The sequence below is a fragment of the Myxocyprinus asiaticus genome, chromosome 2, assembly GCF_019703515.2.
Source record: "Myxocyprinus asiaticus isolate MX2 ecotype Aquarium Trade chromosome 2, UBuf_Myxa_2, whole genome shotgun sequence".
Classification (NCBI taxonomy): domain Eukaryota; kingdom Metazoa; phylum Chordata; class Actinopteri; order Cypriniformes; family Catostomidae; genus Myxocyprinus; species Myxocyprinus asiaticus.
Window position 1 is genome coordinate 46,301,362 of NC_059345.1, and position 23,086 is coordinate 46,324,447.

Below are 23,086 nucleotides of genomic sequence, written 5' to 3' on the forward strand. Positions count from 1 at the left end.
CCATCACAGCACACACAGGAGTGGGTGGAAAAAGGCTTTTCCCGTAAAAAATAAAAAAATAAAACAGAAACACCATACACATTTGCATATATTACTAATACGTCATGAGTTATTTGATATAATGTATTTTGAATGTAATATAATGCAATATATCAAATAATATTATATTTGATTTTATCTCTGTTTGTGAGCTATAGCAAGACTGATTCAAAGATTGTGATCTTAAGGGTGTAGAACAAGGTCAAACTTTGGACCATTTCTAAAACTGAATAAAGCATTACCAAAATTATGATACAGAAGAAGGAAAAATAAAGCATTGTTTGTGATCCAGGCATGTTTATTGGGTGGAAATGCACTGGTGTGTGCAGGAGGTATCCACAAAAGAGAGGGAAGAGAAAAAGGAGGATAAAGATTCATTACAGATTATCTTTTGGCACAAACCATGAACAACTTCACACCTCACCCCTTCACATTGCACAATTTTCCTCAAATATCATAGACTGTATTCAAGCATTTAATTTTTTTAAGTCTTCTACACCTTCTGTGAGTAATCTTTGCATTACATTACATGGTAAATAAATTATTGTAAATTGTGCATTGTTATCATTTTATAATTATTTTTTATTATATCACTTCTTTTTGTATTTGTGTGTGTGTGTGTGATGTGTGTACAGTATGTATTGGTACATTGGCTATTTTGTATATAAAAACAATCATACCAAAACCAATAATGGCAAGTACTCTAAAATTTAATACACTATTTTTATTCTACTCAGGTGCAGCAAAGCCATTATATGTATACAGTATGTATCTGTATCTGTTGCAATGGCAAAATTATCTGTATCTGTATCCTAACATTTCGTTTTGTGTGCCATAATGAAATGAAAAGCCCATTTTTAAGTGTAACTCTATTCCATTTATAGTTTCCATGTAGCAAATGTGCCCTGTATAATTTATAATTCATAAAATTATTATTATTATGGACCTAGTTTATATAAGGGGTCTTTAACTATTATGTACTTAAGCATTTGATACAATGTACTTATTATGTGCATACGTGTTGTTGCATTGTACTTACATTTAAAGTACCTGCATTTAAGTACGTCTATAGTTTCACTGTTAATCTTACCCCTAACTCTAAACCTAAAACTATCCCAAAATTTACCCCAAACCCTAACCCTAACCTTAAACCTAAACCTACCTGTATAGTACCTCAACCTCAGTATTAGCAAATGTGAATCTTGTGGCACTTTTGGAGAACAACATGTAGTTGCAAAATAAATACATTGTATTGTATGTATTTAATGTTAGCACATACAGTTGAAGTCAGAAATTTACATACACCTTAGCCAAATACATATAAACTCAGTTTTTCACAATTCCTGACATTTAATCGTAGAAAAGATTCCCTGTCTTAGGTCAGTTAGGATCACTGCTTTATTTTAAGAATGTGAAATGTCAGAATAATAGTAGAGAGAATGACTTATTTCAGCTTTTATTTCTTTCATCACATTCCCAGTAGTTCACAAGTTTTCATGCACTTTGTTAGTATTTGGTATCATTGCCTTTATATTGTTTAACTTGGGTCAAACGTTTTGGGTAGCCTACCACAAGCTTCTCACAGTAAGTTGCTGGAATTTTGGCCCATTCCCCCAGACAGAACTGGTGTAACCGAGTCATTTTTGTAGGCCTCCTTGATCGCACATGCTGTTTCAGTTCTGCTGACAAATTTTCTATCAGATTGAGGTCAGAGCTTTGTGATGGCCACATCGATAGCCTCACCCTTTTCCCTCCAAACATAATGATGGTCATTATAACCAAACAATTAATTTTTTGTTTCATCAGACCAGATGACATATCTCCAAAAAGTAAGATCTTTGTCCCCATATGCACTTGCAAACTGTAGTCTGGCTTTTTATGGCAGTTTTGGAGCAGTCGCTTCTTCCTTGCCTTTCAGGTTATGTCGATATAGGACCGCTTTACTGTGGATATAGATACTTGTCTACCTGTTTCCTCCAGCATCTTCACAAGGTCCTTTGCTGTTGTTCTGGGATTGATTTGCACTTTTCGCACCAAACTACATTATTCTCTAGGAGACCGAATGCGTCTCCTTCCTGAGCGGTATGATGGCTGCGTGGTCCCATGGTGTTTATACTTACATACTATTGCTTTTACAGATAAACTTGGTACCTTCAGGAATTTGGAAATTGCTCCCAAGGATGAACCAGACTTGTGGAGGTCCACATTTATTTTTCTGAGGTCTTGGCTGATTTCTTTTGATTTTCCCATGATGTCAAGCAAAGAGGCACTGAGTTTGAAGGTAGGCCTTAAAATACATCCACAGGTACACCTCCAATTGACTCCATTTAGCCTATCAGAAGCTAATTGCCTAAAGGTTTGACATAATTTTCTGGAATTTTCCAAGCTGCTTAAAGGCACAGTTAAATTAATGAATGTAAACTTCTGACCCACTGGAACTGTGATGTAGTCAATTAAAGTGAAACAATCTGTCTGTAAACAATTGTTGGGAAAATCACTTGTGTCATGCACAAAGTAGATGTCCTAAACGGCTTGCCAAAATTATAAATCTGTGGAGTGGTTAAAAAATTAGGTTTAATGACTTAAAATTGTAAGTGTATGTAAACTTCTGACTTCAAATGTAGTAGTTAAAGACACCTAATATAAATTGGGACCCTTATTATTCTTATTCTTATTGTTGTTGTTGTTTTTGTTGTGTTCTTATTAGATTAAGCTGAATATGTGAGTTGACAACTGTTCTCCATCATCATCATTTATATTGTCAAATAAAACAAAACAAAACAATAAAAGCTTAAAAAATAAAATTTTGTTTAGATCGGAAATAAAAAACAACAGCGTGACTTCTTTGGCACAAAAATCAGGTGACCGCATTTTTTTATTTTTTTATTTTTTAGAAAGAAATTGGTCAGAAACTTCACCTTTCCCTCACCACAAACACACTGTGTGTTGTCTCCTTGAGGAGTGAGTGAGAGACAGAAGCATGTTCTTGTATATCTCGCTTGGCAGGTTTTAAACATGAACAAAGACATTTCAGAAAGTGGAAAATGTGTATGATATAGTATCTTAGTTAATGTTACTCTTGACTAGCTCAGATCTGAGTCACTCACAATAATCGAAAACTGCAACGCAGGCATCCAATTTGAACTTGAAATCACACCATGCGCATTTTCATTCATAAAGTTTATAAAGTTTTACTGGCATTACATACTTGCCATTGTGTTGTAATTTTATATATGTTTATTTGAAATATCTCATTTCATTGTGCTTATTGGATAATCAGTCTAACAAATATTTTGCCCCAAAGTAGATGCCCCATTTCCACTATGGTGAGAGTTGCAGGTGTTCCAGAGACATTGACTGTGTTCAGATAGGCAGTGAGTCATAACTAATCTCATAAAATCTGAACAACAAGCAAAAGTCATGTAAAGATAAAAGCCATGTGTAAACTGAGAATGTCATTGCACTGGCAATTGAAGTGTCACGAATCTGCCCAAGCTCAGAGTGAAACCGGACTTTATTAATACCAAAAATAAACAGAGCCAAAAACGAAAAGAACCCCGTAGGGGAAAACAAATTCCAGGGCAGTAGGCACTAAGACAGGCTGCGCTGGATCAAAATGGAGCAGAACACAGAACCAACAGGACGAGAGAACAAGACGAACTGGCACAGGACAGCGCACGTGAGGAGACTAAAATAGGGAGAGAAATCAACAAGTTAATAGGCAGGGCAGGTGAGACAAATGAACTAATAATGGGCAAACAAGGAGGTGGGGTATGATGCAGGACTGAGGACACGAGGCAAAACAGAAACAAAGCAAAGCCACATGCTCTCACAAAATAAACACCCAAATGGCACGAGTGCATATCGCCAAGACAATAAGGCAACATGCGCTCATGCCAACTGACAGACAGGACGAGAGAATGCATGGCAACTGCAACAAAGAAATGCCATGCACTCTCACACTAGAGAAAGCCTGAGCGTATATCGCGAGGCAAACACAATGTGATGCAAGAAACAGGCGACAAAATGAGACAAGACACATGTGCAAGAGTTTGGCCACAAATAAAACCAACTTCCAAGACAGAAGTGACCGAACCACAATGTGAAGACAGCTCACGACACGGATGTGCAGCACAAAGCGAGCGCAATGTGAAGCGCGCCAATGGTCGTGAGAGACAGACACAAACAACTGTCCTGAGTGCATGCTGCCAAGATGACATAAGAGCAATGCACTAATGCCAATAAAAGACAAGACATGGAGCATGAGTGTCCAAATCCCGACACCAGAACCGATACCGAACCAGACAGGAGAGTCAGGATCCAGACACCATGCTCCAAACATGACACACAAGACCGGCCGAAGAACGCACAGCAGGGAAACCACAACCCGAAGCTGTGCGCTCACACAGAGACAGAAAACGAAACACAACACAGACACAGAACAAGAGTGTCAGGATCCTGTCACTTTGTCAGTCCGGGTTTTTGTGGTGACAGGATCCTGACACCTCTTGGCATCCCAAAAAGGGGAACACCAAACAAGACAAATAGATCAGGCACTAACACAGAACAGGAAGAACAAAAGAAACCAGGGAGGAACTGGCAGGGCAGTCCAAGGTGGAACTGGTGGGAGGAACCAGGGAGGAAGTTTAGGGAAGGAAGCAGGGTCTGGCGGCCTGGGAGGAGGCTTCAGGGAGAGGATTGGGTCTGGTGGTCTGGGAGGAGAATTAAGGTAGGGAGAGGGGTCTGGAGGCCAGGGAGGAGGTTTTAGGTAGGGAATGAGGGAGGAGAGGAGGGTGGCAAGGAAAGGAATGGCAGCAGGCTGTGTGGCGGCCGATGGACAGGAGTCAGAATATTGGGAGGCGGCCACTGGACAGGGGTCAGAAGACTGGGCGGCAGCCACTTGGGACTGGACAGGCAGATTGGCGGGCACTGGGGAGTAAATGGGCTGAGTGCCAGGCACAGGGGACTGGACAGGCTTGTCGACAGTCTCAGGGAACTGGACCGACTCGATGACCACAGGGAATGGGAAAGGCTCGTTGATGGCCACAGGGAACTGGACAGACTTGTTGACAGCCATGGGGAACTGGACAGGCTCATCAACAGCATCAGGGAACTGGACAGTCTCAATGACCACAGGGAACTGAACAGGCTCGACGATGGCCACAGGGAACTGGACAGGCTTGTCGACAGCATCAGGGAACTGGATCGACTCGATGACCACAGGGAACGGGACAGGCTCGACGACGGCTGCCATAGTCGGGAGTGCTGGCAGTGACTGGGGAACGACCTCCGTGGCCATGAGCACTGGCAGTGACTGGGGAACGGCCTCCATGGCCGGAAACGCTGGCAGCGACTGGGGACACCTAAGACAGAAGTGACTGAACCCCAGCACAACATGAAGATGGCTCGCGACCCGGACGCGCAGCGCAAAGCATGCCCGCGGTCATGAGAGACAGACACAAACAATTGACGTGAGTGCATGCTGCCAAGATGACATAAGAGCAGTGCACTCACACCAATAAAAGACAAGACATGGAGCATGGGTGTCCAGATCCTGACACCAGAACCAAAACTGAACCAGACAGGAGAGTCATGAAACACAAGACCGTCTGAAGAGCACACAGCAGGGAAACCACAACCCGAAGCCGTGCACTCACACAGAGACAAAAAACAAAACACAACACAGACACAGAACACAGTGTCAGGATCCTGTCACCACAAAAACCCAGACTGACAAAGTGACAGGATCCTGACATGAAGAAAGCAAGATAAAACAGATTCACATATCCTATAATATACTTGGAAAATACACAATATTACTCATACCATCAGTGCTTCTAGAGTCCTCTGCTTTCATCATACTGTATGTCCGTACCTGTGAGATTTGAATGGGATATGGTCCAGGCAGATTCTCCTGCAGTCTTACTGGGTCAGGTGAGGCCCACGTGTTCCCAGTCACCTCCACTAACACTGTTCCAGTGGAGAAGAAAGCGTTGGCCTTGCCGGCCATGTCCTGCACCATCACTGAGAGCTTGTAGCGGCCGCACATCTCTGGATCTAGAGTTGAGGCACCTGGATACCAAACAAATGTAACAATTTAAATGGTTAGTTAACTCAAAAATAAAAATGTTGTCATCATTTACTCACCCTCATCATTCCAAACACATATTACTTTCTTCTGTGAAACACAAAGGGAAGAATATTTAAGAATGTTGACCCTTTTGATTTCCACGATAAAAAAATAAATAATTTTTTTTGGAATTATAACAACATAAGGGTAAGTTAATGATAACATAATTTTCATTTTTGTGTGACCTATCCCTGTAAGAAAGAAAACAAAAACAGCTTACCAAAGAATACCAAACACAAAAACAATGCCTCACACAAGAAATGACACTATACAGGAAAAGTATCATGCAAGTATCATACATGTATACCTGCCAAACAAACATCAATCTCAAAATGACAAACTTTTAATTTCCTTCATAGTAACTAAACTGTAAATAGCCACAGGTTTTATTACCTTACCATTCCAGTGCACTTCTAGTGGTGAGTTTAACACAATGCATATCACCCTGGGAGCTACTCAAAGGCAGTGGTAAAGACCGACATTACAAAACCATTAATTGTCTGCATTGTCTATTTATTGTTTCGCCACAAGAAAACACCTCAAACAAACATGGTGCACAAACATTCTCTGAGCATATTACTGTAAGCCTCTGCATGAGCTACAGTAATGCAGTGCTGTTCTGTTTGCATTTTGGACCAGATTCGACTGACCTGACCTGATGCTCGGGCTCACAATGTCTCTTCAAATTAAACGGCTTGCTTTTCTGGCTCTGTGAGCTCTGGCCCTGGTTCAAAATCATTTTAATTTAGTGGGAATGTTTTATAAAAAACAAAGGGGCAATGTTGTATACAGCCACGTTAAAAGTGCAATAAGCAGAGCGTGTTATACTGGCTGAGTGAAAGAGAGTTATTTGCAGATTTCATGGTGGAATGGGGCTGAAAGGAGTGACAGAAGAAGAAAGGAGAAAGGAAGTGTCCAACTGAAGGATTTACATGAGAGGAGGTATTATTCTATTATTTTCATTTCTCTTCTCACAGAGAAGAGCTTTTGAATTATCATTTACCAAATATATCCATGTTAGTGATATAACTGAACACTGATCACTGAACACTTTATTAGGTACACCTGTACATCTATATTCATGAGATTATCTAATTAGCCAATCGTGTGGCAGCAGTGCAATGCATAAAATCATGCAGATATGGGTCAGGACCTTCAGTTAATGTTCACATCAACCATCAGAATGCGGAAAATGTGATCTCAGTGAACTCGACCGTGGCATGATTATTGGTGCCAGACGGGCTGGTTTGAGTATTTCTGTAACTGCTGATCTCCTGGGATTTTCACGCACAAAGAAAATCGGCAAAAAAGATGGGGGAAACGCGGAGGTGTTGCGCTTAGGATAAAACTTTACCTGGCATCCCAGAGAGCAGTTCCAACCTGTCGGCAAGCCCATGCTGTCACGTGGGATTACAACAGGTTTGCTTCTGGCACACTCTAGAAGAATCCATCCTTCTGTGTTCCATCAAAGCCTATTTCCCCATGACTCCAACGGGGTGGCGTGGATTCCCGAAACCTTCGCTACCTGTACCAAGAGCCGGAGTCTATCGGCGACACGACACCGGCTAAGATGGCATTGATAAATACCCATTCGCTAGTCAACAAAACCTTCATTTTGAATGACTTTTTTACAACGAATGACTTGGACCTTTTGCTCGTGTCGGAAACTTGATTAAAGTTAGGAGATTTATCTCCCTTATCGGAACTTCTGCTACATGACTATTTTTCATCAGTACTCCTCGGTCTAATGGACAGGGCGGTGGACTAATGTCTGTCTACAAAAACAAATTTCACTGCCGGCAACTATCTATTGATCTCTATCACAGCTTTGAACTGCAAATATTTCAAATCACATCTACAAATCCACTAGTAGTCATGCTGGTCTGCTGACCTCCAAAGCAAAACAAAGACTTTATCAATGAATTTGCAGACCTCTTGAGCAAAATTTTTACAAAATATGATCGCTTTTTAATATTTTTTATGCACATATATGCTGTGTTAATGATTCACTTTCTAAGGACTTTTTAAACCTTATTGACTCTTTTGATCTAACACAATGGGTCAAAAGCCCTACCCACAAACAAGGCCATGTGTTAGACCTGATCTTAACATTCGGTGTGCATGCACATGATGTGATGATTTGTGAAACAAACTTTTCAGATCACAAACCTGTCACTTTTAATATCTCTGTTTTCATTCAATCCGAAAAATCACCACAAATTTTCACTAATGTATGGTGAAGCATTCAAATCCACAATGCTGGAAACATCCCTGCCCCCACTTAAGTGTGGATGATCACTTAAACTTGTTTAACTCCACTTGATTTGGAATTTTTGATTCTACTACTTCCCTAAACCCAAAACTTCCAAAGCCTAAAGTGGAGCCGTGGCTAAACGATTCTATACGCTCTCTAAGATGGCTATGCCAGCAGGCGGAGCGAAGATGGAAGAAACACAAATTACAGGTACATTATGAAGCCCTTCGGGACTCTCTATTTAACTTTCAGAAAGCAGTAAAAGAAGCTAAAAACAAATTTTACTCTGACATCATAAACGCAAATCTAAACAAACTGAAAACTCTTTTTTCAATAATCAAATATCACCCCGAATCCTCACCTATAAATTGCAAAAAATTCCTCAGATTTTTCAGTGACAAAATTGCCAATCAGCGATCACAAATTATACAGTCTTGTTTCAATCCATCTGAACCTACTGTCTGCATTGCCAAGTGGAGAGAGTTTGAAACCAATTACACTAACCACTCTAAAATAAATCATTGCTCACTTAAAACCTACATCCTATTCTACTGACCCTATTCCTGCATGCTTTTTTAACCAATTTTTCGAAATGTCTATAATTAATAAATGCCTCAATGCAGGTACCTTTCCAGAAAATGTTAAACATGCTATAGTTACACCTCACTTAAACCAAATGTCACTTCAGATTACTTGCCTTTTTTCTCAAAAATTTCAGAAAATGTAGTCTTACTGCAGCTTCAATCATTTCTGAACTCAAACTCTATATTGGAGATCTTTCAGTCGGGCTTTAGAGCATCTCATAGTACAGAGACAGCCCTATTAAAAGTTATAAATGAAATTTTTTGTGCATTAGACAAAGGTGATAACGTAATATTAGTCATCTTAGACCTTAGCGCAGCTTTTGACATGATTGATAACAGTATTCTTATCTTTCGCCTTGAACATCGTGTAGGACTGAAGGGTACCGTTTTACAATGATTTCATTTTTATCTAACGGGCAGGAAATTTTCGGTCAGCATTGGAAAACATACATCTTCTAAAGCACACCTCCTTTGAGGAGTCCGCCAAGGCTCTATCCTTGCTCCCATCCTTTTTTCTTTATATATGCTCCCAATTGAATTTTTTTTTTTTTAAAACACAGGGTGCATTTTCACTGCTATGCAGACGACACGCAAATTGATTTGCCCCTGCGACGGTCAAAGCAAAACACACTTGACTCAGTGTTGAGCTGTCTAAGAGACATAAAATCATGGATGTCTAATAACTTAAACGAAGAACTTAAACCTAAAATTAAACGAAGACAAAACTGAGATTATTCTATTTGGTCAAAATAACGACACCATCGCTCAACAACTAAATTCCAGTACACTGTCCACGTACACTCAAACAAATGTGAGAAACTTGGGTTTTGTCTATGACAACAATCTCAAAATGGATAAAAAGATAAATTCGATTGTTAGATCAATCTTCTTTAACTTAAGCCTCTTATCCAAAGTGAAACCTTTTCTGTCTCCATCGGACTTTGAAAGAGTTGTACACGCATTTATCACATCTCGGCTTGACTACTGTAACTCTTTATATTATGGAATAAACTCTTCTGCGCTAACACACTTACATATGGTCCAAAATGCAGCCAGACTCTTGAAGTGTGTCAAGAAACACAAATCAATAACACCTATACTTATCTCCCTACATTGGCTCCCTGCACACTTTAGAATCTATTTAAAAATTCTCATTCTAGTATGCAAAACGTTTAAAAATCTGGCGCCATGGTGTCCTAATGAAGTGCTCAGTGAGTGTATCAAACTATTCAAACAAATATTTACTTGACTCCAAATCACAGTCGAAGACAAGAAGTTAAGAAGTTCTGATTATTACCATCTTCTGTTAGGGACACTTCTCCAGTGATGGAATCTATGGAGAACATGTGGCTGGCAGGGATGCGAGGGATCTGGTCCAGAAGACTGAAGCGCAGTTCTGCATGGGCGGTGTTACGGTCATCTCGGTCCAATGCTTCCACCTGCATAAACGGGATTCCTGTGACAATGAAACACGCACATCATAGTTATTTCAAAATGTACTGAGGTTTATAAATATGACACATTGAACTTGATGCGTACTGCCTATAATCAGAAATGAATTTCAGAAATAGCCTTTCAAGCATTACAAAGGAAATGTAGCCTACCACAACAAAGACAATCAGAAGCAAATCCTAGGAGCAAATCTTACTAAATGTGTACTAGCCTGACCTTCAGTGCAGGTCATTACAATAATAATGTTTTGTATTTAAATAATTATCGTCATGTAGTTCAACATAAGAGGATGAATTCACTATGATTCATGATGTTGAATCAGCATAAAGCATGTTAGTTTTCTTTGAGGACAGAGCACACAAGTCTCTTTACTGCAATGGTCTAATAATACTTTCATTAAAGGAAGATGAGTAATCTCTAAACATTAATGACAAAAGCATTTTTCACCATTTCATCATTCATCCCAATCTCTGCTAGCAAACATTTCTTCAGAGAAAAATGCTTTTTTTTCAGCTTTAGTTTACACTACGTGCACAATTATTAGGTAAATTGTATTCCTCAGGATTAATTTTATTGTTGAACAAACACAATGCTCTCAGTCAATTCAAAATGTTACTGAACCTCAAACCTGAATGTTTAACAAAGGAAAAGTGAGTTTTGTCTTTCTTGGGGGATATATAAGTACAATTATTAGGCAACTATTAGTGTGCACAATTATTAGGCAACTAAATTACAAAAATAATTTCTTCCAACTCAATTTTTTATTCTAAATTTTTAGAGTAAGTGCAACAAATATGTAACACAAAATGACAATTAAATAACATTTTTGACCTTCCAAAAATATTCAGTGACCAATATAGCCACCATTCTTTTCAATTACTGCCCTGAGCATCCATGGTGTCTGTCAGTTTCCTGATGTGTTCACGTTCAACTTTCACTAAAGCAGCAACCAGGGGCCTGGGTAGCTCAGTGGTAAAAGATGCTGGCTACCACCCCTGGAGTTCGCTAGTTCAAATCCCAGGGCATGCTGAGTAACTCCAGCCAGGTCTCCTAAGCAACCAAATTGGCCCGGTTGCTAGGGAGGGTAGAGTCACATGGGGTAACCTCCTCATTGTCACTATAATGTGGTTCGTTCTTGGTGGGGCGCGTGGTGAGTTGAGTGCAGATGCCGTGGTGGATGGCATGAAGCCTCCACATGTGCTAGGTGTGGCAACGCACTCAACAAGCCACGTGATAAGATGCATGGGTTGATGGTCTCAGACACAGAGGCAACTGGGATTCATCCTCCGCCACATGGATTGAGGCAAATCACTTCATGACCATGAGGACTTAAAAAAAGCACACTGGGAATTGGGTATTCCAAATTGGGTGAAAAAGGGGGGGAAGCAGCAACCACAGCCTCCCAAATGCTTTTCAAATAGGTGTATTGTCTTCCCTCACTGTAAATCGCACATTTGAGAAGGGCCCACAAGTTCTCAGTAGCATTTAAGTCAGGTGAGGAAGGGGCCAAGTCATTATTTGGGCATATTTGAGGCCCTTGCTGGCTAGCCTAGCAGTGGAGTACTTGGATGCATGTGATGGAGCATTGTCCTGCATAAAGATCATGGCCTTCTTGAATGCTGAGGACTTCTTCCTGTACCACTGCTTGAAGAAAGTACTTTCCAGGTTTGGGAGTTGAGTTTCAGTCCATCTTAAACTCGAAAAGGTCCAACTACCTCATCCTTAATGATAGCAGCCCATACCAGTACCCCTCCTCCACCTTGCTGGTGCCTGACTCGAAGTGGTGTCCTGTGTGATCCAGCCATGTGCCCATCCATCTGCTCCATCAAGAGTCACTCTCATTTCATCTGTCCATAAAACCTTTGAAAAATCTGTCTTCATGTATTTTTTTGCCCAATCTTGATGCTTCATCTTGTGAATCTTATTCAGTGGTGGTCGTGTTTCAGCCTTCTTGACTTTGGCCATGTCTCTTAGCACTTGACACCTTGTACTTCTGGTCACTCCAGGTAGGTTGCAGTTCTGGAATATGGTGGCACCGGAGGATAATAGGTTCCTGGTAGCTTTACGTTTAATTCTCCTCAAGTCTTTTGCGCCTTTTCTTCTCCATGTGTTTTTTTTTTGCGCCCCAGTTGACTATTCGCAACAAAACGTTTGATTGTCCGGTGGTCACGCCTCAATAGTTTAGCTATTTCAAGAGTGTTGCATCCGTCTGAGAGGCATTTTACAATTTTTGACTTTTCAGTGTCAGTTAAATCTCTTTTTTGGCCCATTTTACTTGAGGTAATGAAGCTGCCTAATAATTATGCACACCTTGATATAAGGTGTTAGTCACTTTCGCCACACCCTCCCTCATTACACAAATACATATCACCTGAAAATGATTGAATCCAATAAGTATTCAAGTTTATATGGTTTGGAGTTGGAAAATGTGCATGGAAATAATGATAAGATCAGAATACTCACTTGCCTAATAATTGTGCACGCAGTGTATGAGCAACCTTCAACACACAAGTGCTAGCACTTCAAGGACATTTCTTTTCATTTATCATCACAGTGATGATGTACGCATCTGAGCACAAACAGATGAAACAGCTTGTCCTTGTATTCAAAAGACTTAAAAGCTTGTTCTCACATGTATCACCACAGAAAGTAAAAAAGAAAAAAGCGACTAATCAGTACTGCCCACAAACTTTTCTGCTACTATTATCTGAAATTGGAAATGTGTGAAATTCACACTTAAAAACAGTTTATCTCATTTAGTCTCTCAGTGCTGTAAATGGAAGAAAATGTCAGGGCAATTAGACTGAGCATCAAGCAAAGGAAACTCTCATGTATGCCTGCTGAGCTCACCCCACCCACCTTTGAGAAGCCCCAGCTGCACGCTGCCTCTCAGGCTCTCCACCAAGAACACCGGCACGTTATCATTCTTATCGATGACGCACACCTCCACAGTAAAGCTCTGAGTGTGCATGGACTTTGTGAAGGACACCTAGGGAAAAATGTGCTGGCAGGTCAAAGCACGAAAGCAGCACATCTTATTTGAGCTCAAAACCTTTTCCTTTATTTTACATTATTGTCAGAGATTTTCATCAAATTGCTTGTTACATTATTTTTGGCTGCTTCTTGATGTTTTGAGTATGTTTTTGTACATGCTGAAAACTGATTTGGATTCTATTTCATTGGCCAGAAAAGACTTAATAATTTTGGCTTATGCGTTTTACAAATAACTACAGTAAGAATTTATGTTCACAAAAACGTCTTTTTAAAATGGAAAACGGATTAATTTGTCATTGCGTGACTGATGACTGAGAATTAGCAATTAGACAAAGAAACCTGCACCTGCAAGGAGTAGGATGGCTGCTTCTCTCTATCCAGAGGTTTGAGGGCGTACAGGAAGCCTGACTCTACCCCAAATATCCCTTCATCATCACCACTCACAGTCAGATCAGAGTAGGTGAGGGGGAGATCAGGCAACTGTAAAATGAAAATGTATAAATAAACACACAAAATCTGAACTGCATAGGCCCAACAATATGCAAAACTGTTAACATAACATGAATAGCAAATAGGAATAGGAAAACTGACAATTTTTAAAATGCATACACTTCAGAAAAGTAACCTACCAGTCGAACACCTGGAACAAACACATGTATTGGTATTATCTACTATTACCAAGTGACAGTTGAATTTGCACCAAAATTGGATGCATCATGGCCTTTGACACCAACAACAAAAGATGAGAAGTGTTCTCTCCTCCCTTTTAACAGCTGATAAGCCTCTTTATTTTACTACCCTATATATGCAAGATTATATGCATAGTTATTGTCCATGACCCCATCAGAACAGACCTACAACCTTCTTTTTGGGTCACGATTACTAGTCCATATAATGTTCAGAGCAGAATTCTCAGTAGTAGTGTGTGTGTGTCCCAACCCGATCTCAAGAAAATTCGTACATCATTTACGAGTTGGCTATTTCATATGGTCTCGCACGATGTTGTTCGCATAAACTCGTACGACTTCATCACGTGCAAATTCCCGGATGTCTAATGCGAAAGTAAGCGTGAGTCAAGGCGTTGAGGACATGCTTAATAATATTATGCCCTTACTCAAATTCCTTATCTAAACTTAACCAATCAGTAGAGTGTGTAAACATGATAGGAAGCGGCTGTGTATGTATTTGTCGCATATTAGATGGAAAAGATGTCCAGCGACGTCATTGGCTGTAGTGAAAGTCATTGGAATTCAAATGAGTGCAGTCGCACAATATCATTTGAATTAGACAAATTTAGAAAAGTCTTGTCCCTAAGGTCATTTATCGATGTCAGGGACATATTTAGAGTTTAAAAATACATTTCTCTCCAACTTTGTGTGAATAAGCTTTTGTAAAATCTGTCTATGAAGTTATTATGCATAAAATAGCACTACTTTCATGATTATAACTTGGCTTTGTCATTGTTTTTTGAGTCAGGTATATGGCCAGACATGATACAGAGGTTCTTCTGGCAAGATCTAGAGATGGTGTTTATTGGTATGGTGACAAACAGATCATTTGCTTAACAGCATGTTGATATCAGGCATACAGAAGAAGTTCCATGAAGTTATTGTGCATGTACATGTATTATTTATTTATTTTATTTTTTTCACATTTTCCGATTTGGTGATTATTTCCTTTTCAAACCAGCTAAGATTAACACTCTTGTTTTAGCTCAGTGGTTTATTGACAGGTAAACAGGTGGTGTTTTGCTGCTGTACAAATGTATTAAGGGGCCGTTCAGACTGCAGGTATTCTTGCACTGAATAAAGCTAGACGCAAAGCATTGCATATATCAGAATGCAGGTTTCTCAAGACACTTTTTTTGGGGGGGGGGGCGTATTGATGCTCACTACCACCCCTGGAGTTGCGAGTTCGAATCCAAGGCTTGCTGAGTGACTCCAGCCAGGTCTCTTAAGCAACCAAATTATAGAGTCATATGGGGTAACCTCCTCGTGGTTGCTATAATGTGTGGTTCTCGCTCTCGGTGGGGCGCATGGTGAGTTGTGTGTGGATGCCGTGGAGAATAGCGTAGGCCTCCACATGCGCTATGACTCCGTGATAACGCGCTCAACAAGCCACGTGATAAGGTGCGCGGATTGACGTCTCAGATGCGAAGGCAACTGAGATTTGTCCTCTGCCACCCGGATTGAGGCGAGTCACTACGCCACCACAAGGACTTAGAGCGCACTGGGAATTGGCATCCAAATTGGGGAGAAAAAAAAGACCCCCTTTTTTTTAAGTTTAAGTTCTTTTTAGCATGAAACATTGTCTAAAAAAGCAGTCTCGACCACCTCAGAATCTGGTTGAATCTCCAAACGTCTCTATATATTAGTTGATTCATTTGTCTGGCACCAGGGCATGCTGGTGTATTTGACACATTTATTTAAATATTTTGCTCTTTAATCAACATGTTCTGCTTTATTGATACTTAAGTAACGAAATACATGTAACGGGATTACGTATTTAAAATATAAAATATAAGTAACTGTATTCCACTACAGTTACAATTTAAATCATTGGTATTTAGAATAGAGTTACATTCAAAAAGTATTTTGATTACTGAAGAGATTACTTTGCATTTTATTGTCATTTGTTTCATTTAATATTTAGTCCTTTCAGATGGAAAACATTTATACATATAAATGATGAGATCCAAAGTGCATTTGAACAGCGGTGAAACACTTTCTTATGATGTGTTACATTCATACGAGCAGACAGAGAAGTAAGTTTGAAATAAGTTTGGAGCAGAAGAAATAGAAATAAACCTTGTGTAAATTGTCAGCTTTACGCTAAGTTAAAATGCTATTTTTAGCCATTTTACATGCACATGTTACCAGGCACGATCATATGTTATCAAGAAAATTCACGTTGGTTCATAATTTCTTTTGTCTAGTAAGACATTTGATATTAGGGCAAAAATCATATTCTTGATAATAATTTTTGTATTGTTTTCCTGTAAAAAATATCTAAAAATCCTTTAAACAAGATCAGTTTGATTTATCAGAGAATGTATTTTTAACGTGTATTTTGTCTTACTGTACTGGCAGAGTTTTTATAGTCAAAACAAGTGAAAAAATCTACCAGTGCTGAAGAAGTAATCCAAAGTATCCAGAATACGTTACTGACCTTGAGTAATCTAACAGAATACGTTACAAATTACATTTTACAGCATTTATTCTGTCATCTGTAGTGGAATACATTTCAAAAGTAACCCTCCCAACCCTGTGTATATCTATATATATATATATATATATATATATATATATATATATATATATATATATATATATATATATATATATATACACACACATACACACACTACCGGTCAAAAGTTTTGAAACACTCGACTGAAATGTTTCTCATGATCTTAAAAATCTTTTGATCTGAAGGCGTATGCTTAAATGTTTGAAATTAGTTTTGTAGACAAAAATATAATTGTGCCACCATATTAATTTATTTCATTATAAAACTAAAATGTAATTAAAAAAAAGAAATTGATGACTTGGACCAAATAATAAAGAAAAGCAGCCAATAAGTGCCCAACATAGATGGGAACTCCTTCAATACTGTTTAAAAAGCATCCCAGGGTGATACCTCAAGAAGTTGGTTGAGAAAATGTCAAGAGTACATGTCTGTAAATTCTAAGCAAAGGGTGAGTACTTTGAAGAAACTTTTCACAGTTTGTTTTGACACACAGCATTATTTACAAGACATGGTATCAGTGATGGTCCTAGCCTTTTGGGGGCCCTAAGCTAAATTTTGTGTGGGGGCCCCAGACAGTGTGTTTTTTATGTCTTTGACAGTCTAAGCATCTTGCTTAGTTTGCCTAGGGAGGACTGGCTCTGCATGGTATGCTGGTGGTGAGTAGCACTGATGGTTTTGAAGGATCTGTCAGTGACTGGCTGGCCTGTTCTCCAAATATGTTATTAAGGCTGAAGAGGCTGCTGCTGTTGACAGCAGTTATGTAGCTCTGTGGTTGACACCGATGCACATGGTGATGCTGAATTAAACTGGATATAAGGAACCACAGTGTAAATGCTTCTGTTCAATACTGGCACGTCCAATATTAGGTACAGTGTGTATGTGGTCACGCACCCCGAATAGCACACAACCCTGAACAGCCAGTGTCATGCCAACAATTCTCACCTGCCTGAACAGAGTTTTAATTATTTTATTTGGTTCTCTGAATGTAGCTCTGCATATTTTTTTTTTTTTTTTCTGTGTTTGCTTAGCATATTTAGAATAGCATGATAATGAGTGTTTATTTGGAAAGGTAGCGATTGACTGAAGTGCTGACTGCTCACAGTATGACTCACGTCACTTGGTCTGTTCAATCTGACAAATACTGCCAACATGCCTGCATGGGATATCTGGGGAACTCATGCTCTTTTAAACCCATGTTTTGACTGACTGTGGCAAAAAGCTAGCCAAAATTTATCAATCTATCTGGGAAGCCTACAGCCAGAACATACCAGTTAGCTGAGGGGTAAAAAATTACATGAATGAGTCAGACCTCATTTGCCACTTATTTTTGTAGGCCTAAACAAATATTATGTAGCCATAATTTTGTCCTTCAGTGATAACACAGGATGTAGGTAATTATCCACCCACTTACATGTAGGCAATTATACTTGATTTAGAGACTACATGGACTGTTTTGATAGCATGGCATCAAATGCAGAAAATCGTGAGCGAGAAGCACTAGGACCCAAAAAGTTCTTCAAAAATGCCGCCAATTACAGTGTCAACGTGAAAAGCTTTTGGAGAGCAACCATGCTATTACTAACTGACATCTGGTAAAGATATCTGACATAGGGTTTGAAATAAGACATTGTACAGGACCTCCATATTTAGTTTGGTGATGACTAGATGGTGCCTGAATGCCTGCTCATAATTACACCTTGAGTTCTGGGTACTCTGAGGAGTGGGAAGTGGGGTTTATTGAACGGCATGTACAATAGCTCTGCCTTTTCAGTCATTTCTCTATATTTTTTTCTTAGAAGCAGTCATTAATAGACTGCTCTGAGCTTAGTAGTCATTCACAACACAGCACAAGGACAGTCCATTTTTACCTCTTAAATGCAGTCTATAATAACATGTACAATATCTTTTACAGAGTTATCTTTATGATATTTTAGTCCACAGGAAAGAGCTGGCATTAAGTGGTAAGCGGGAACAGCGTAAATTCTTAGCCTACCAAATTGGTCAGAACTTTGGCATCACATTTGAACCACCTCTCACTTTTGAAGCTTACATACATCAGTTTTCTAGTCTAGAGTGCATTCTTTCATTTTTGAAACACTGAACACCTCTGATCCATACTGCACATGAAAGATGCTGAAGTTCTAGTACATGCCTTAATAATCTCTGGTATTGAGTTCAACTTATCAGCTAAATTGTGCCCAACATAAATCAGCCATAGCTCCTACTAATTTGCCATTTTGTCCCCCTTAGAAATAGAGCTCACCTTGGTGAGATACCATGGGAAAATACCATCATAGTTTTCTGGAACACCAATCTTAAGATGTGCAGTGTCAGAAAGCAAAATGTTCTGAGACACTACCTGAAATAGAAAGCAATTAATTGCATAAGTGAAGTCATGGTGAGTGATAAATATTGTGATATTCCAGACAAAAAGGGCAATTTAGAGAACTTACACTCAGTGCAATAAACCATGCACTCAGATATTCCATTGAGCAAAGAGTGGCCATTAAGCCTAAGACACAAAATTATCTGATTTTAGTATTTACACTTTACTTTAAAGTTCAAACAAAGGAGCATTGTTTTTTTCTTGATACCAGTCTGCATGCACGTGCATATGCACATACATATGTTTCCATTCATTCCATAAATATTGAAGCAAGACCCAGAAACGACAAGAACAGAAGAAATGTATGCAGAAATTGTCACTAGTGAATTTTATGACACTTTTAAAGTGACCGAAAGAATCAAGCGTGCCATCAGACTACTTTCCCCCTAATAGTTAACGATCAACTTAACGTGTTAACAGCGAACACAGCTCATTAATGTAACATCATGTTAAGTGTCAAATTACTTAGAAGCACAAGTTCTGTAATAAAAACGCATTGAAGCTTGTACACGGATAACTACATGATCAAAAAAAAAATACATATATATTTATTTTTATTTTTTTTTAAGAGAAAGCATTCAGAAAACAAGTAAATTCTGCAGGTCAGATTTTCAAATCATTAGGATACTTTCTGTGTCTGTATCCAATGGCCAGTGACTAAAGAAAAGGTTCAATAAATATATGCCTTAAGGGTATTGACATCCATACATCTATACATCTAAAACAGCATTTTGCTAATTATTTTATAGCGACAATGCATGCAGTTCTCATGACCACATATTAATTAAAATATAGAGAATATTTGCACTTTTGAAAATGTATTTGTCACACCACATGACCATTAAAGTTATTTGAAAGGCATGTTTAAGAATAGTGAAAAGCTTTAAAGAAAGGGATTTCCAGTTACAAGGACATAAAATAAACATTTTGGACTACACTTAAATATAAATTTGAGCCTAAATCCTCTTGTTTGTAAAAAAAAAAATTAAAAAAAATAAATAAAAATAAAAATCAGACTCATATACATGTTATACTACCCTTATATAGAGTAAAATAAACATATGTCATTCTAAATAAACAACATATTAGTTATTTTATATAAAGAAACATTATGCTAAATTGAGTCACTTTCAACTGCTGTGCTTTAACAAACTATAATCATAGAATAATAACAACACATAAGATTTCAAACAACCAATAAAATCTGAGTATTACAGCAGATTGTAGCAAAAAATACTGCAAAATCTTAAGCAAATGTTTTTTCTGCTCTCATCCTATCATTCTTTTCTCTTGTTGTTAAACAAAAGCAGCTCTTACCTCCCGTCCACACTTCCAGTGAGAATAGTTTCAAGTGTTAGAAGAGTATTGCATCTGCACTCTATCTGATTAATGATTAGCTTTCTTAATTTGACTCCTGAAACCTTTAACTACCTTGTTTCCTCCAATTGTACAACTTACTCTCAAGTCCGTGGTAAGCTTGCATATGTATGGGGGAATACATTACTAGTATTACCACTTTAAAGAGTTGTTTGAATGTGTATTTTGTTTGTAGTAGAGACAACAACACTGTGTAAATGTATTGTTTTTTACATTATAATTTTATTATAAAACCAATGTAAACATGTAACATAATGAACAGCACAATAATATTAAATGGCAATAAGTGCAAATCAAACGTTAAAAACATCTCACAACACATCGTTTATTGCTTCTTTGTCATTCATTTACCCATGGAGCATATATGTCAGAGAAACTGTATGTGTCAGACTTCTTATATTGAAACTCCCCATTTATATTGCCTCTTGCCAAAACCAAACCTTCTAGTTCATTGTCTTTGCTGAGTTACGAACCTGCGCACTCAATTTCAAGTAAAGTTTGATTCCATATAATTTCAACATGAAAAAATAAAATAGATAAATAAATAAAACAATACTTGTGCTTATCTCCTAGACATACACACATGAGAGGAGCATACCACAAATCCTACAACTCAGTACAGCTATAGGAATAGCTATTTGCCATAACTCTCATAAGGGAACATTGTGACTTTGTGGATTAACCTCCTAATTACATGGGTAGAATTTGACAACTATACATGAAAAGGCAGCAAAAAAAAAAAAAAAACACCTAACCTAACATGAAAAAGCCTCATACATAAACATAATCAACATGATTTTGTCAGGTGTGTTTGATATAATCTCTTTTTCTGTTTACAAAACATGTTAATATGTGTCTGTACAGCTAAATAGTCCTTATATTAACATTAAAAAATACACAGCTTCTGGTCATGGGGATGAGAGGGCATATTAGTCCAGTTTTTCAGAGGACAGACAGGTCATGACAGGATTTGGACTTCTGTCTAAAGGCCATCTTCTTGTTCTTGCGGGCCACCATTCGTCCCAGGAAACGTTTGGCCTTCTTGCTCATGCTCTCGCGACGCTTGCAGTTAGACATGCGCCGTGCGTTCTCCTCCTTGCTGTCCTTGCGTAGACGAATTTGCCGCACAATGCCCTCAAAAAGGTCACGCACATTGTGATGCAGGGAGGCGGAGGTCTCTATGAACTTGCAGTCAAACACAACGGCACAGGCACTGCCCTCTAGAGGGAGGAGGAAAGAAAAAAGACATACAGATGCAGGTGAGCAATAGCTCCATTACCAAAGGTACTGACGCTATGGTGTCGTCATCATCACTATGCCTCCTGACTGTTCCTCAAAGCACAGGAGACAGCCAAGTCCTTGTGTATCCAAAACATCTACAATTTATTGAGCGGCCAACCAGAGATCTGTTTCTAACTGCCATTGTTTTAAAGAGAGCAGAAGGAGGGTGGAATCTTACCGTCCACAGACACTTCTCTGGAGCGCACCAGGTCACTCTTATTGCCCACCAGGATGATGGGGATGTTTTCTGACTGCCGAGCTCTGCGCAGTTGGATTCGTAGCTCTGAAGCCTTCTCAAAGCTGGACTTGTCTGTCACCGAGTACACGATGATGTAGGCGTCTCCCATACGCATGCACTGATCTTTCAGCCACTGGCTGTTATCCTGTAGGGTTAAATTGGACTGTTAGCACACTACATTCGAATTTTGCCCATTTTTTTTTAAAGTTAATGCAGGGTTTCACATATAGATAAGAATTTTTACAAAGTATTTTCGAAATATTAGGCAACTCATCGCTTACCTGTTCCCATACGTCATACAGAAGGATTGATGTCTCTTCGTCATCAACAACAAGTGATCTGTCATATGTGTTTCCTGAAATTAAGGTGAAATCTAAAAATAAACATCTTCAAGAGCTTGTAAAACCCTACCACAAAGCACTGCCTGTAGAATGCAGGCTAGATCTACTTAAATGCATTTGCAAGTCAAAAAAAGTACCTGTTTCCTCGTAATCATTACTGTCTTCAACTCCGCCAAATATTCTCGCCAAACTCGATTTCCCAACGCCCTGTTCTCCCAGGAGAACCACCTTGTAGACCTGTCCCTCTGAATCACTGCCGGAGGAGATGACCGAGTCGGAGGAGTCGGACACATAGCTGTTTCTGTGCTGCTCTCCCGGACTGAAGCGCATGAGTTTGGACAGCTCGCCCGTCTGTTCCGCGGACATCGTTGAGCGCAGTTCTCGGTCGTCCACCGGCATACTTCTTCTGTGCAAGTTCTGCAGGTGGACGGGAAACGGCATGCTGCCTCTTCTCTTATCCATGTTCCTCAACTTGTCTCCTTTGTTCAAAGTCATGACTCCAAACCTGTCAGTGTAAAAGTAAAACGTAAATACAGCCTATTATAAAAAACAGTTTATAGCCTAATAACACTTTCCTACATAGAGTTTATAATGACAATACATGGGCTATTCTTTTTATTCAAATCGTCATATGAGAATTCGAAATGGTACTTACATATGGTTGCGGCTATATTGTCTTCTCTTCAGTGTCAAAATTCCAGTGTTCAAAAATGCTTTCGTTTAATTCCGTTATTCTTCTGCTGAGGCTTTCGCTTATGATC

The 23,086-nt window shown here is 39.0% G+C and overlaps 2 protein-coding genes across 2 annotated transcripts in view; both read right to left on the reverse strand.

The window, feature by feature from the left end:
- cdh16 (cadherin 16, KSP-cadherin) overlaps positions 1-13,445 on the reverse strand; it is a 66,651-nt gene extending 53,206 nt beyond the window's left edge. Inside the window, exons 1-3 of the mRNA XM_051644856.1 lie at positions 13,319-13,445; positions 10,305-10,463; positions 5,915-6,111 (exon numbers count right to left, since the gene is read on the reverse strand). Coding sequence (XP_051500816.1) covers positions 5,915-6,111; positions 10,305-10,463; positions 13,319-13,430 — 468 coding nt within the window. The 5' untranslated portion in view covers positions 13,431-13,445. The remainder of the gene's footprint in view (positions 1-5,914; positions 6,112-10,304; positions 10,464-13,318) is intronic.
- A 7,222-nt stretch (positions 13,446-20,667) lies between these two features.
- Positions 20,668-23,086, reverse strand: LOC127409964 (GTP-binding protein RAD-like). Its single transcript, XM_051644948.1, has 5 exons — positions 22,981-23,086; positions 22,463-22,830; positions 22,266-22,339; positions 21,925-22,129; positions 20,668-21,685 (listed from the first exon to the last, which is right to left on the reverse strand). Coding segments are annotated over exons 1-5 (927 nt in total). The 5' UTR covers positions 22,983-23,086; the 3' UTR covers positions 20,668-21,407.

Coding starts and splice junctions, on each gene's coding strand:
- LOC127409964 (XM_051644948.1), bottom strand. Junction 22,130..22,265: donor TGTATGACGTATGGGAACAG/GTAAGCGATGAG, acceptor TTAACCCTACAG/GATAACAGCCAGTGGCTGAA. Junction 21,686..21,924: donor CAGAGAAGTGTCTGTGGACG/GTAAGATTCCAC, acceptor TCCTCCCTCTAG/AGGGCAGTGCCTGTGCCGTT.